Raw genomic sequence first — 15,475 nt, forward strand, 5'->3', positions numbered from 1 at the left:
CTTTTATTAGTCACTTGAAATAGCACATGCACTTTTAAAAATTAACTCTTTTATTTAAACATCTCAATAGCATCTTAATTTGGTGGCAGTAGAAGCACTACCAAAGACAAATGTTCTGAAAAGCATTTACAAAAATACATTGCACAAAGTCCTATCTTGCATCTTTAAAAATAAATATTCAAAATATCTCCACCCCCAACTCCCAAATTTAGTTTAATATAGGAAATTCTGACTTCTGCATGTAATCTGGAGTATGTAAGATGTGTGCACATCACCCAACCTGGCCACACAGGCAGTGGTTCTAACCCTATGGAGTGGGATGTGCTTCGGGCCACTGTCTCAAGGACTGCTTGCACTATGCACAAAATTCCAGAACTCTGAGCCCCAGCAGCTGAGTTTGTGTTCTGCCAATGAAACTTAACAATTCTTTAGGTAAAACATCTAGACGCTTCAAGTGTCCAGATGATGGTTCCGTTATAAAGTCTGCTCACAAAATAGTCTAAATATTAAATATTAATTATAACCAAACTTGAGTCACTGAGGAAGGGCCAATAATGGTAGAGAGGCAAACCCAAGAGCAGCAGAAAATGCTACTGTGGGAAAGACCAAGAGTGACAGCCATTAGCACCACCCAATAGGGTGGCATTTTAGTGTTCCCCCTTCAGCAGAGCTTAACACAGCTTGAGGACACCAGAGGGTCACATCTTAAGAGGTTCCTGTCCATTCTGTGAATCTGCCAAGAATGGCCTAGCTGAGACCCAAGAGCACCATTCATGATATGTGCACCCCCACTGTCCTTTTAAGTCATGCCTTAAGAAAGAATCAGGAGTCCCAGCTAAAAGCACAGAGTTCAGGACATACTCAGCCAGCCTCTCCTCACCAGGGAACCTGGAAGGGGTCAGACTGAAGATGGAGCAACAGTTTTCCCTGAAAGAAACACACGGGTTTAGCAGATGGGACTTTTGCCTTCCTGACATCCACAGGACAGCCAGCCTGGAGCTCTTGGCCTTCATGTCAGGAGCCTGGAAACCTGCCAGCCTATCTGCTTCTTGACTTTATGCATTGAGGCAAATCCCCAAGTCAAAAGGAGTGTCTGAGAACCATACATTCAAATGAATTCAGAGAGCCTGCCAGGCTTTTGGGCTCTGAGCACACACACATAGCCTCAGAGGACTTAACATGTCCTCATGGCCATCACACATTTATTGAGGGTGACAGGTTGCTATGCTCACATGCTCTCTTCCCCAAAGGGTTCCAGTGTCATGGCGTCTTGGTATATACAGACATGTACATGGCTGGAGTGCTCTACTGGGCAGGCTCTCCGTGGACTCGGAACCGGTAGAGGCAGGTGTACTCAGGGTGGCCCCAGTTGGACAGGACCCGAAGCTCTACTATCTGGAAGGCTTGGTCAGGTCTTTCCTGAAGTTGAGGGAATAAGTTATTTCACATTAGCAGTCAGAGACCATCCGCCACCACCAGTCCCTTCCCCTGTGGGGTATATGACAGAATGCAGCAAATAAACCTCAGGGGTACTTAGGACCCATGGCACAAGTGTTGACAGCACAGGCTAGCTGCTGTGTTTGGTCTTTTACAGACACAGAGCAGAGCCAAGGGCTGATCCTCACCACCCTCTCCACTTGCCTGTCCCCACAAAGGCATGAACGAAGGAGGATGGATCTTTGCGCTTACCAGTGTGTGGAACATCTGGAGAGAGTCCCCTTCCTGGTCGTAGGTGAACCGTCCCAGAGGCTGCCCCTCTTCCTGATACTCAGTTTCCAGTCCCTGCAGTGACCACATGTTACAGCAGAGAAAACAAGAGTCCCTACTACACCCTTGCTGCCTTGAGTAACAAGCCGCCTTCCCTGAGAAAGACCTGATGAGGTCCTCCCTGGAGGGGCACACTGTCACTGGCTTCCCATAACTCACAACCACTCAAGGGTACAGAGCCAACAGAGGGCCAGCTTGTGATGGCTATGTTCACTCTTAGCACCCCCATAGCCCAGATGCCCTCAAGAACACCTGTGCAGATTCTAGGTCCCCCAAGTAAGGGATATAAGCAGTATGTGAACAGCAGATAGGCTGGAGCAAAGTGGGAAGTTCTAGGGATGATCGCTGTGGATGTGGGCAAGAGTGACCATCCCTAAGGCTACCACATGCCACTTAGATATGCTTAAAATGATGGGGTCTATAGTAGAGGAACTGTAAAGGACTTTATAATGGGAAAGAAAGGGCTTCACAGGCAATTAGCAGATACTAACAGTGACAAAAGGACCCCATGACAGTGAAACATGACTAAGAGAGGTAGTGAGTTCCAGAAGCTATAAGAGATCAACATGGCTGCCAGAGAGAGGGCAAGGGGGAGAGGGGAGCATACAACCACTGTGTACAACTAGTAAAAGGCCTTAACTGTGCCCCCAGAGGCATATACAGCAAGACTATGTCTCAAAGGCTGGGAATGTAGCTCAGTTAGCCTTTACCTAGAGTTCACCAACAGAGGAGCTGGACGTATGGCTCCATGGTAGAACATCTGCCTAGAATCCCCCAATAAGGGGCTAGGGACATGGCTCTGTGGTACAGCCCCTGCCTAGAATCCCCCAGTGAAGGACTGGAGACATGGCTCTGTGGTAGAGCACCTGCCTAGCAAGCATGAGGCCCTGGGTTCCATACCCAACAATGAAAAAAGAAAATGTGCTTTATCTTTTAGCATTTTTTCACTTCAATACCTCAGAGGTGTCAGAGCATAAGTGGACAGATGAAAGTGATGAATATAATCCTCAAAAGTCAAGTGTGTCTAAGTTGATTTGCTCTCGGGGCACATGAACTGAATAGCACGCTACCATGCTACCACTGCAACATGGCATTCCATTCATGATGACTTAGAAGGATAAAGGGATAGGGACAAGGACTGCCCAGGAAACATTAGCCTCTGGATAATGGAAATGTCTCTAATGGTGGAGAAAAGGCTGTTTCCAGGATGCCAGTGGTATACTCACATAGACTGCGAAGTCTCTGGGGGCACTGGAGATGTTACCAGTAGGTGACAGCGTCTTTGGAATGTGCTCCATGGTGAATGTGGTTGGGTAGATCTTCATGGACAACCGTACCACCAGGTACCCCTGGGAGCCTTTGAATGCCCAGCAATTCCCTGGGTAAATGTCGGGCTAGGGAAGGAAAAGAGTGCAACTCAGGCAGGGATAGGGCTTGTCACCAGAACTAAGTGTGGATCACAGGACTGGCACACTGAATTCTAGAAAAAGCAGAGGGGTTGATAGCTGAAATGGCCAGTACCTATGTGATATACCTGTGTGCCTATGCAGCAAGGCCTCCATGAAACCCAAAGGAAAGCAGAGTAGAATGGACAGTATAGAGACCTGTCTATACACCTATAATGCCCTTTAACTTTTCATGGGCACAAATTAAAGCTTGAAATATCTTCCCAGTTTTTGAAACAAAACAAAATTAAGCAAAGCAAAACAAAACAAAATTACAACCTTGTCTGTGTCCAAGTGAATGGGATGCATGAAAGCCCAGTGTCTGCCAGTTGAGCCTCAAGGCTCGGGGCAAGGAGCGCCTGAAGTTATGACTAGCAGGGGCACACACAGTCATCTGTCAGCACTACTCAAGACACATTTCAAAGTGACAGATGTCTTAGTTTTTCCTCATTCCAAACCTCTTTACAATATTCTTTCGTTGCCATATATTATGACACATCTTCCTGAACTTCTGGCATTTTCCATTTAACTTCTGAACCACAGATGATCATATACACCAATACAGATAGGAGATTCCTGGGATTAGGAGTTCAAGATCATCTGTGATAACAGAGGAAGCTGCTAGTAGCCTCTCTGAAAGCAGGGTAGGCTCCTGCACTGGGGGCTCTAGTCTCAAGTCTGCTGATAACATTCCATTTCTTGAATTGCAAAGGCTGGGCCTGTGTACACAGGTCAAAGACAGACTCACTGGGGGCTTCACAGACAAGTACTGGAAATTGCTTCAAAATGTGAACACAGATAGCATACTGAGATTCATTAGTGCACCTGAGCAGTAAGATTTTTCCCTTCACCCGTGAGGCAAGCTACAGAGAAACATAAGTCAAATAAGGCAGATGCCCTTCACCTGGGGACATGGTAGCTGCTCACAGTAAGCTGGGGCTCATGACAGCACAGGCACAAAGCAACCAGTATGGCCCTTTTGGCCCCCCTATGGGGCGGTGCTCCCTTCCCGCTCCCCTCTTGGTATAGTCACCCAGCAGGACCAGGAAGCCTCACAGCACCTGAGTCCCAAATCAGAGGGGCTGCATGCCACATGGCACAGCCCAGCAGTGCATGTCCAGTGGCAGGGTGAAGTTGGGAGTATGACCCGATGCCCTCCCAGGAGGCTGCACACTGAGGAATAGGGTCCTGCCAATTCTGTATGCATGTTTTACCTTCATGAGGGGCTGAGAAATCTATAGAGTGGCCTAAGGTGCAGGCTCCTGTGGACAGCAGCTTACCTGGATCACCACACGAGGTGACTGTGAGAAATACCACAGTGGGATCCCAAACAGGCTCAGCAACGCTGTCTTGGTCTCATAGGTCTCAGAGCACCGAGTGCTCAGGATGCTGCCACCTGGAACACAGGGACACTTGTATCACATCTGATGGCAATATGCTGGAAAGTGAGATGTGGAGGCCAGTGGTGCTTAAACATGTATGCATGTATGTCAGTGTGAGGGTGTCAGGTCCTGGAGTTACATACAGCTGTGAGCTGCCATGTGGGTTCTGGGAATTGAACCCGGGTCCTCTGGAAGAATAGTCAACAATCTTAACCACTGAGCCATCTCTCCAGGCCCCAGAACGCACCTCCCCCATTAAACCCACAGTGCTTTTAACAGCACCTGGCTGTACTTATAAATCAAACCTTGAAGCCAGGCATGATGCCCCACACCTGTAATCCCAGCACTCAAGAGGGAGAGGCAGGTGGATCTCTGTGAGTTTGAGGCCAGCCTGGTCTATAAAGTGAGTCCAGGACAGCCAAGGCTACACAGAGAAACCCTGTCTTAAAAAACAAACAAAAAACCAAGAACACTTAGCTGGGGGCTGAGAGGTGGCTCAGTGGTCAAGAGCACTGGCTGTTCTTCCAGAGGACCCGCGTTCAATTCCCAGAAACCACATGGCAGCTCACAGCTGTACGTAACTCCAGGACCTGACACCCTCACACTGACATACATGCAGGCAAACCACCAATACATAAAAGTGAAAAAAAAAAAAAAAGGAACACTTAGCTGCTCTTCCAGAGAACTTGGGTACAGTTCCCAGCACTATATGGCGGCTCACGACTATTTGTAATTCCAGTTCTAAGGGTTGCAATTGCTCTCTTCTGAATGCTACGGACATCAGGCACACATTGTACAAAGACATACATGCAGAGAAAACTACTCATAGCCATAAAGTAAGTACACACGTACACACATACGTGTGTGTATACACACACACACACACACACACACACACACACACACACACACACACACACGGTTCGGATGCTGGCACATATAACACAAATACCCAGCAGCCCTTTCCCTGTACTCTGAGCTCAAAAGCCCCTAGTGGAGCACTCAACTTTTTACTCAGTGGGTTGTCTTTCTCATCAGTTCATCTTATCCCTTCTCAACAGTGTCTGAGTGTGTGACAATAAGGGATGATGGCTCTCAACACTTTGTTCGGATTTTGCTAAATAAGGGTCAAGAGTACCACAAGCACTGGTGTTAGGAGGCAGGTAACTTTCAGAGGCTCCCTAACTGGTCAACAGGAGGGAATTTTTTGACAAGTGCCCACTAGCCAAAATGCACGGAGAGGAGGAGGGGCAGGTGAGGGGACAGACATTCTGCCCTTTCAGGGGTGCAGGCAAACGGGACATTAATGCTAAGAAATAAGAACTGGGAAGTCAGGGCTGAAGAAATGCTCAGTAGTTAAAGAGTACATGCTGCTCTTTTAGAGGACCAGGGTTCTGCTGCCAGCACTCACAGGGTGGCTTATAACTATCCGTAATTCCAGGTTTAGAGGACTGGATGCTCTCTTCTGCTCTTCACATTCACCAGGCATGCACGCAGTACACACATACACATGTGCAGGCAAAACACTATACATATAAAATAAATATAAAATATGAAAGGGAGAGGGAGAAAAGAATGGAGAAGCTGGCCGGGCGTGGTTGGCGCACGCCTGTCATCCCAGCACCTGGGAGGCAGAGGCAGGTGATCTATGATTTCGAGGCCAGCTTGGTCTACAAAGTAAGACCAGGACAAGACAGGGCTGCTACAAAGAGAAACTCTGCCTCAGAAAAAGAAAAAGAAAAAGAATTCTCACAGACATACAGTAGGTCCCAGCCCTCAGAGCACATGCGATCCATCGACCTCAGTCAAGCTTCAGTGCTGTCTCTGACATGCAGAGGAGGGGCAGTGGGTTCTAAACCAAGCAGACAACATGGCTCTGATGCTGCAGATAAAGACCTGAGCTCCTGGACACTGGCCAACTTCCCAAACACCCTCTCCCAAGTCTAAGAACAGCTGTTAGTGTAACCTCTTGGGGCCTCAGGGGATTTAAGCTGGTGACACATGTCCACAGGCTCCAATATGGCCCCAGAACAAGTGACAGCTGCCAACCCAACAGCACAGTTAAAATGTCATTCAATGACTCTCATAATTTCTTATGTCACTTCATTTTACAATATATAACTAAAACCAGTCCAAAAAAAAAAAAGTAATTTAGACCATGGGCTCCTTGAGAAGAGTGAGCGAGCCTGCTAACTCCACCCAGCTCTAAGAACTTGGCTATCCCCACACTAATAGTAGGCTTACACCAAGAGATGGCCAATAGTGATGGTGGCCAGGCTCATGACTACCCGTATCACAGGCTGACTCTACCTGAGCCTCCCTTCTGGGGGGTTTAAAAATTGTTCGTTAAGAGATGGTGTCAAGCTGGGTATGGTGGTGCACACCTGTAAACCCAGCACTTAGGAAACAGAGGCAGGCGGATCCTCATGTTTCCAGATAGGGTTCCCAGGCCTTATCCAGGTGTGCAATCCCAAACCCATGGCTCACGTGGGGGCCCTGCAGCGGGGCCTTCCCTACCACGACAGACAGACCACTCTTGGGGTTAGGCCTGGGCGTTTATTCTAGATGAGGTTCAAGTACTCACCTGTGAGTGTGCAGGCCCAGCTTACACACACCCCAGTGGGCAACTTCCCAGGAGTAATGCTTGGACCTCATCTAGAATAATACTCTCCTGTCATACTAAATGCAGTAGCCAGGCAGTGGTAGCCTAGAACTTGGGAGGCAGAGGCAGGAGGGTCTCTGAGTTGGAAGCCAGCCAAGGCTACACAGGAAACCCTGAGGGGAAGGGGGCATGGTAGCATCTTGTAAGCACACCCAAATTCTTGGCCTGGTCTTACGTGCTCACCTCTTCTGTTGGCTACTCACCTCCAGACTCCAGAGCAAAGTCCACCCTCCCAGTCTTGTCTTGGGAGTATAGCTTCAGAGCATTGTTCACAATGGTGTGCGCTTGCTGGTGGCCAGAACAAAGAATGAGGGTTAATGGTGCAAGCAAAGGCTGGGGCCTTGTGTGCCTGTGATTAGGGACAAGCATGCTACACTTCACCAGTAACAGGTGGGATAGGGCCAGAGTCTCACTGCTAGGGCGTGACAGCTCACAGTAGGTACCAGAGCCAGGGCAGGGCGAGGGCATGACAACTAAGGAAAGCTGCACCCAGCTGGAAGCTGTGTAACCACACACAGGTATATGGGAACCTCTGGGACAAAGGGGTCAGTGAGTGCAAAGCCAAGCAGTGCTTTCACGTGATGGCAGCAGCAGTACGTCATCTGTGGCAAGGCTAAGTACACTGGGTTCTCAGAACACTGACACACATCATCAGTCTATGGTGGAGACTGAACTTGTCTGTTTACTCACCGCTTCTGTGATTCCTGAAATCCCTGCATCATTCATAGCAGACATGACGGCCTCAGACGTTGGGGCCTGGCCTGTCACTGTGATGTGCTGTGTGATATTCTGTAGCACTTTTAGCTCAAGGTCATGCAAAAGCACCTGCAGCTCATCCTTGCTCACAAACCGAGAAGAGAGCTTCTGCAATAGCCAATCACGGGCGCTATGCCGATCCTCAGAGAACATGAGCCGCACCGACTCCTGGACGCGGGCATCAACCTGGTGAGCAGAGGGAAGAGTGAGTGTGCGGCACTGCACAGTGAACTCTCCATACAGCCTCCAGAACTACACCTCTGTAAGACACAGGGCACTGCTGTGACAAGACTGTCCCCTTCCACCACTGGGACTTTCTGAACAGACGAGGCATGAACTAGAGTGCTGCATGAAGGCCATCTGCCAGAGAACTATAGAAAGGGGAAGTGGGTTTTCTGACCCCCACAGACGCTATTCGGCAGCTCCCAGGACACAGCCCCACAGCTGAGGCATAAGCAGGACCCTGTCCTCACTGCTCCATATGAGCAGCTTGAGATGGTGGCCCCATAGGTGGTTAACTGGGTCCCAGTGTGCCACTTACAAACTTCTTTTGCTTTCCAAGCAAACAATCAAGGGGCAAACCACAGGAAATGCATGAACTTACCACAAAGCCGTCAGGGCTCTAAACCTTCAACCCTGTTCTCTGTCCTGACAAATGGTGCCATCGTGCATTCTTCCTCTCTCAGTCTCCCAGGATTACCTGATCCCCGCCCATCTCTACTCATTTCTACAAGGCAGTGCCCCAGAGTGCATCTGTAACTGGACACTAGCCTACCAGCCCACTAACCCGCACCTAGGACAGGTAATAAAGGGCTGTGCATTTTAACCAGAAAACAGGAGACAGATTCCTGCCCATGTACTTTGTCATCCCCACCTAGCTCCTCCTAACTGTTCTAGGAGCTCTTTAAACAGATAACTTACCAGATATGTCATAAACCAACTTTCTAATCTATGGTCTGAATGTGGCTTGTGAGGATTTCTGCCAACAAGGTATCTGTGTCAATAGACCCGAGGATGGTAGGCCATGGAACATCGTGAAAAAGTGTGACATGGATGGACAAGTGTCAAAACATAGTAGGGGCCTACTGTACTGTGGACAACCACACTGCACCTCCCTCCCCCAGTGTGTGTCAGTTGTACTGTGTGATCAGAAAGGGTCATGGAGTGAGCTCAGGCGTGTGTGTGCTATGCTGTTGGGATTGGGACACTCAGAAGTCATCAATGTGTGCCCTGAAAATATTTACAGCCTTCAAGAATGAATGGAGTGCGTTCGGTCACAGAGCATTTGCCTGGGCTATGTTAGTTATGGGTTCATCCCCAGGACCACAAAAATACACAAACACGTGTTTTGGGGGAAGGGAGTTTCTAGACATGGTTTCTCTATGTGTAGCCCTGGCTATCCTGTCCTAGACTCACTTTAGAGACCAGGGTGGCTTCGAACTTCATAGAGATCTGCCTGTCTCTACCTCCCCAGTGCCTGGGACTAAAGGTGTGTACTACCTTATTCCTCCTTGCCACACACTCTTAAAATATAATTTCTTTTTTTAAAGTGGACAATGGCCCAGAAAGTAAAAGTGCCTGAGACTAGCCCCGACCACCTGAGGTTGATCCTTGGGATCCACACGATGGAAGGAGAGAACCAACTGACCTCCACATTCTCACATATCCCACCCCTCCAGGCAGGCTTTCTCTGTGTATCCTTGGCTGTCCTGGAACTCACTCTGTAGACCAGGCTGGCCTCAAACTCAAAGATCTACCTGCCTCTGCCTCACGAGTGCTGGGATTAAAGGTGTGCACCTGCCCACCCCCAGGCATTCTTCCAAGCTTGTGACCTAGATGTGCTCGCACAATTACATACATAATAAATAAATATTTAAGGTGTAATTTTTTTTTAAAAGGTTGGGCTGTAGAGATGGCTCAGTGGTGAAGAGATCTTGATGAGGACTGGAACACAGAGCCTATGGCCACATGACAAGCCACCTTCCTACAAATCCTGTAACTCCAGCTCTGAGGGAGCAGACAAAAGAGACTCCTAGGGCCTGCTGGCGTCCAGCCAGGCCAAGACACTAGCCCCAGCATCGAGAAGAGACCCTGCCTCCGAGGGTCTGGGCTCTAAAAGAGGGGAACTGACATCTGGTCACTTCTTCTGGTCTCTGTTCGTGTCCCTGCATCTGTCTGCACATAAAAAAAGGTTTGAAGGCAGCCACAGTGAACTTTTCTCTCTCTCAGGTATCGGTCTCCTAACAGCAGCACTTACCTGCTCACAGCTGGCCCTCAGATGCTGCCAATCGGACAGCTGTGACTTCAGCAGGTTCAGTTCAAGTTCTAGGCGCTGCACACGGTCAAGCAGGGGCTGCTCTTCATCCCTGCTGGAAGCCATCAACCAGGGAGGGAAACAGGGGTCAGGGCCCAGGTGCACTCAGAGGAAGCCTCAGCCCTAAACAAAGCATCATGTCTATGTCCTCAAAATTACAAAAAAACAAAGACCAGAAATGAGCTGATGTCTATCCACAGCCCTGAGGCTGAATCTGCAGCTCCATGCACATGGGACAGAGAGTGGAATGCAAGATGAGAGCAGGGTATGACTGACTTTGGGGAGGGGCTGTCAGATACCCATGAACACAGCTTTGCTATCTGTTCTCCAGATCCATGTTCCATAGCTACACATTCACATGCCAAATCACTGTCCACCGGAACCAGGGCTGGGAAGAACAATATGCGCCACCCCACCCCCACCCCACAGCAGAGGGCCCATCAGCCAGCAAAAGCTGCGGCCCAGCCACACCCACCCCAGGAACTACAAAGGCTAGCACACACAAACCCACAGTACGCAAAAAAAAAAAAAAAAGAGCAGTTCTGGGCACAAGGAAAAGGCCTGCAGGAAGTGGGAATAAAGACAACTGCTGAGGGACCAGGGCCTTGCAGCGTCACAAGGACCACCAGCTTCAGGTGCAGAAAGCACAGCAGCCACAAGAAGATGCATGGCTGCTGGGCACCCAGGCTGGGCTGGGCCTTCATGCAGGTCCTCTGAGACACCAATGCAGCCAATGAAGCAGGAGCAGAGAGTGTCCTGGCAGAGGTAGTCCCTCAAGGACACAGGTGACTCCCCAAGGCCAAGCAGGGGCTCATCTATGCATTGCCTGAAGAAAGACATTCCCAAGTTCCATAGGGCCTTCTGTCCCCTGCATAGTCCTGAGAGGATACCAAGAAAGATACCCAAAGACTGGTAACTTCAAGTGACAATTTGAACCTTTGCACCCTGTAAATGGTTAACATGCTCCACGGGAACAAACGCAGAGCTCCTGAGGTCACCTACCTGCCTGCTCTCAGCTTGGTTTCTTCCAGCTCCTTCTGGATAGCCTGGGAAGTGGGGGAGACTTTGTAAACAGTTACGCCCTAATTCAGAAAGCATGTCTGAGTAACTTAAAACTTCACATACTAGAGGGTGAGCCTCAGCTCCTGCATGCCTAGGCAAGGTGAGTATGGCTGGGCCTCCTCCTAACTCAGGGACAAAGTGTTCAGGTCAAGTGCATTCTGGGTCCCCTGACAAATTGAGGTCCCTCTTCTTGCTCAGCTGAGCTTCCCTGACACCAATAATCAGGAAGTAGAAGCTGGTCCCAAGAGACCAAGGGCTATTCTGCTTACCCTCACTCACAATCATGCTTTAGTTCAGTTCAGTGAGCACACAAGCATCTGCCACCCCTGGCTCGATGCTGTGCCCTAAGCATGCTAAACCCTGCCACCAAGGGTCACACTGTCTGCCCTGCAGACTCACAGCAACACCTAGTTTACCAGCATACAACAGCGAGACTCTCCCACCTACACTCATTTTATACAAAGCATGGTCTTCTATCCTTTTTGGTGGAGGCTGAGTGATACCAGGGCTCAAAGGGATTCTTGAGCAGGATGTGACTGGATTTTGAGGCAACTCTATTCTGTCAGGCTCACAAGTCAAGCAGTTAAGCAACAGAGCTGAAATGCCCAGAAAACAAAACCACAAGTCACAGATCTTCCAGTTGTACAGATCAACAGCAAGACCTGAAAACAGAGCGCACCCCTGGTTTTGGAGAAGACTGGCTGCCAGTTGGTCTCTACTGAAATAATGGCTTGAGAGCTGGTTAAAAAAGGCTCAGTGGGTGAAGGTACATGTGACAAGTTTGATGAACCGAGTTCAATGCCACTATGGCATGCATGTGCTCTTGACTAGCAAGCATGAGGCCCTGGTTCCATCCCCACAGCCAGGCACAAGCTCACCCCACCCCCACCCGAAGGCATTCATGCAGCTTGTTTCCTCGGAGGACTCCAATTATAAAGGCAAGGACAATATGTCAGGGCTGGGGAGAGGGTTCAGTGGGTAAAAGTATTTGCTGTGCAAGCATAAGGACTCGAGTTCAAAACCCCAGCATTCATGTAAAAAGCTTAGTGTAGCTGTACATACGCCAGTATCCCCAGTGCTATGAGGGGCAGAGAAAGAAGGCACAGTGCAAGATTTTGCCTCAAAGGAAAATGGCAGAGTAGCAGGGTAGGGTCCTTAATGTTCTCACTTTGTCTCTGTGCATGCACTCCCACATATGCGCCCACCAAGCAAAAATACTAAAAGAATAAATACCTCAGATTTTTCTGTCAGTTTTCTAAGAATGTCTTCCAAGTTGGAGAGACGCATTTCATGGTCATGGTGGAAAGTCATGAAGTCAGTCTGAGAGTGAATAGAGAACACAGGGCTGAGAGAGTTCAGCATCACCCACAAGCCAGTAGGGCAGGCCAGTGGTCCTTGCTGCAGTCACACCACCCTATCTCTCTCTGGCTGGAGGTCTCAACCCGAGAGGAATTATAGTAAGAGCTTGTCAATAACCTCTATGTAAGAAGTAAATCAATTCCTATCTGCTCACAGCCCCCTGGGTACTGTCATCTTCACAGCTCTAAAATAAAGCCCCGATGGACAGAGACCCAGGGCAGGCACACTCCTTTCCCTCTATCATCTCTTACCCAGATGAAATATATGCTATGGCCACTGGCAACATCCAAAAGCACCACTCACAATAAGGTTCCATTGTATGATTAGGCCCCTTATTCAGAAGGTGACTACGGCCAGCATGGTAGTGCTGAGCTGTCACCCCAGCTGTCAGGAGGCTTGAGGCAGGAGGATTTTGAGTTCTAGTCCAGACTTTCTGGGCTCAGTGAGGCCGTATTCGACAAAAGCATCAAGTGAAACAGACTTCTTTCCATGAGCAAGTAAGCACTTGCCTAGCATGCACAAGGCCCTGGATTAATCCCACCCCAGCAGCACATGAAAAGAAAAAAAATTTGTATTATACTAAATGTCACCTCAAAAGGTTCGTGTTAAAAGGCTTGGTCCTCAGCCTGGTGGATCCGGTCACTGAGGAGGTGACTGGATCAGGAGGGCGCCAATCTACCAGAGAGCAGGCCACGGATAGACTTGGTACCCGCTGACACTACTGGGCAATGGTTGCAATGTTTGAAAGGCTTTGTTGGAAGTAGTGGGGCAGCAGGGTTGCGCCCAAAGGGCAGATCTTGTCCTGGTCCCTTCCTCGCTGCCTCCTTGTGCCAGGTGCTTTATCACCACGGCAAAAAGTGCACTGAGAGCACTGTGCACAACAGGGTACAAGAGGAGTTTCTGATCCTTACCTGGGCATCAGGTGGCTCTGTGATGCCCATCTCCTGCAGGTGCTGTCCAATCATGTCCTTGACCCACACTGACAGCCCTTCCCTGCCATCATCCACTTGGTCTACCCGCAACTGGAGTTTCTGAAGCAGGACTGTCAGCTCCGCAAGTCTCTCATCGTGATTGTAGCACTGCGTACTCAAAGAGGCTATCTTCTGTCCCATGTCACTCTCCTGAGGCCACTGGGAAGCCTTGTAATCAACCTGAGATGAAACCGAGGCTAACATCAAAACCAAAGGGACACTCCAGCATAGGCTGTAGTTCTTTCTACTTTTACGTTGTACACAGTAAGGAATGCTATTCATTCATATTCATAACTGAGTAATGGAATACATAATTCTGTAACTGAAAAGCTATAAAACTTATGGTGCTTATTGCTATTTATTTATTTGTTTATTATTTTATATTTTTAGGGCCATGCATGGTACGTGCCTTTAATCCCAACACTTGGGAAGCAGAGAACTCTGTGAGTTCTAGGTTTGCCTAGAAAGTGAAAGGTTGTCTCAAAAGTATTTTCCCCTAAGGCAGGGTCCAAGACTGCCTGAGCACATGCTCATGGTACCATCAGGAGCTCTCTTGCTGGTTACCTTCAGAGGTGGGCTTGGTGGGAGAGGGCCAGGACTATGGACACCCTTGGGATCATCCACAGTCTGTGCTGGCTGCACGGCCGTCCAATTCAGCACTGGTAGGAGTGAGAGGAAGTTGCCCTGGTCCCACAGGGAGAGACCAGCACCTGAGGAAGAAAGAGAGCGGTGTGCACATCTACAGCTGCCCCAGTGTATTCAGATACTTTGTGTCCACTGTGGGCATATGCTAGTCTCTGAAGGTCACGATGTCACATCTTACCTAGTAAAAGTAGGAGTGGGAGGAGCAAGACAAAAAGCTTGCAAATATTTCGAAGGCACCTAACAACAGAAAAGAAACCGTTAACTCTGCAACGACAGTGGTGGCATACAATTCTACCCACCCGCACACACACTAACCCCCTGCTAAGGTTTTATCTATAAGGCTTGTCGACTCCCACAGCAGGTCCTTCATATACCGCATGCTGGCAACCTGAGAGGTGCTATCTGGTACCATGAGACCCAGCGGCCTGAGGCCCTGTCCTGAGGGTAGCACCCACAGTGGTGAGCTGGTGCCCACAGAACTGCATTAGGGTATAAGAATAGAATCTGAGTGGGCTCCCTATCTGGACAAGTTTACAGATATCCATGCTTAACAATGGCGGCTACCTTTCCCACTCCCATTAAATTGAAAAACAAAAATATGAAGGTCTGTTATAAAACATATAAAAATGTATTAATGCAGACACTGCACGTGTAACAGAGCCATTTTAGAGCTACCTACAACTGGTACAGAATGGCTGCTCACTACCCCATGCAAACACAGGCTCCAAAGCTGCCATGGAGTCCCAATCGTGGCATAGGAGCCCCCAACACTGACATGAGATCTTCACACAGATCTTCTTACCTACCTGGTAAGAAGAAACACATTCAGCCAAGAAATCAAAGCAACAAATTGGTACCAGCCGCTCCCTAGCCACCAGAAGGTTCCAGAAGCTGCCTTCCCTATAAGAGAAGAGAGTAAGCATTCTGAAGAAACATGCTTTGGAAGCTGCTCCTAGGTGGATGTTTCTGGGAAGCTACAGACAGGTCTGCTGGAGGGACAAAGGCCCTGTAACACTGGCCGCCAGGAAAGGGGAGCAATGAACACCACCAGCTATACACAGGATAAAACATGGGGAAGTACCACTGTCATGCAGCTCAGGCCATGTGCCAGG

General features: G+C 49.0%; 1 protein-coding gene across 1 annotated transcript in view; it reads right to left on the bottom strand.

Moving 5' to 3' along the window:
- Sun1 (Sad1 and UNC84 domain containing 1) overlaps window positions 1-15,475 on the bottom strand; it is a 48,282-nt gene continuing 32,807 nt past the window's right edge. Inside the window, exons 11-23 of the mRNA XM_051161157.1 lie at window positions 15,170-15,263; window positions 14,542-14,600; window positions 14,283-14,428; window positions 13,659-13,898; window positions 12,622-12,708; window positions 11,329-11,372; window positions 10,270-10,381; window positions 7,947-8,198; window positions 7,460-7,544; window positions 4,493-4,608; window positions 2,994-3,161; window positions 1,690-1,782; window positions 1-1,419 (exon numbers count right to left, since the gene is read on the bottom strand). Coding sequence (XP_051017114.1) covers window positions 1,306-1,419; window positions 1,690-1,782; window positions 2,994-3,161; window positions 4,493-4,608; window positions 7,460-7,544; window positions 7,947-8,198; window positions 10,270-10,381; window positions 11,329-11,372; window positions 12,622-12,708; window positions 13,659-13,898; window positions 14,283-14,428; window positions 14,542-14,600; window positions 15,170-15,263 — 1,610 coding nt within the window. The 3' untranslated portion in view covers window positions 1-1,305. The remainder of the gene's footprint in view (window positions 1,420-1,689; window positions 1,783-2,993; window positions 3,162-4,492; window positions 4,609-7,459; window positions 7,545-7,946; window positions 8,199-10,269; window positions 10,382-11,328; window positions 11,373-12,621; window positions 12,709-13,658; window positions 13,899-14,282; window positions 14,429-14,541; window positions 14,601-15,169; window positions 15,264-15,475) is intronic.

The sequence above is a fragment of the Acomys russatus genome, chromosome 19, assembly GCF_903995435.1.
Source record: "Acomys russatus chromosome 19, mAcoRus1.1, whole genome shotgun sequence".
Classification (NCBI taxonomy): Eukaryota; Metazoa; Chordata; class Mammalia; order Rodentia; family Muridae; genus Acomys; species Acomys russatus.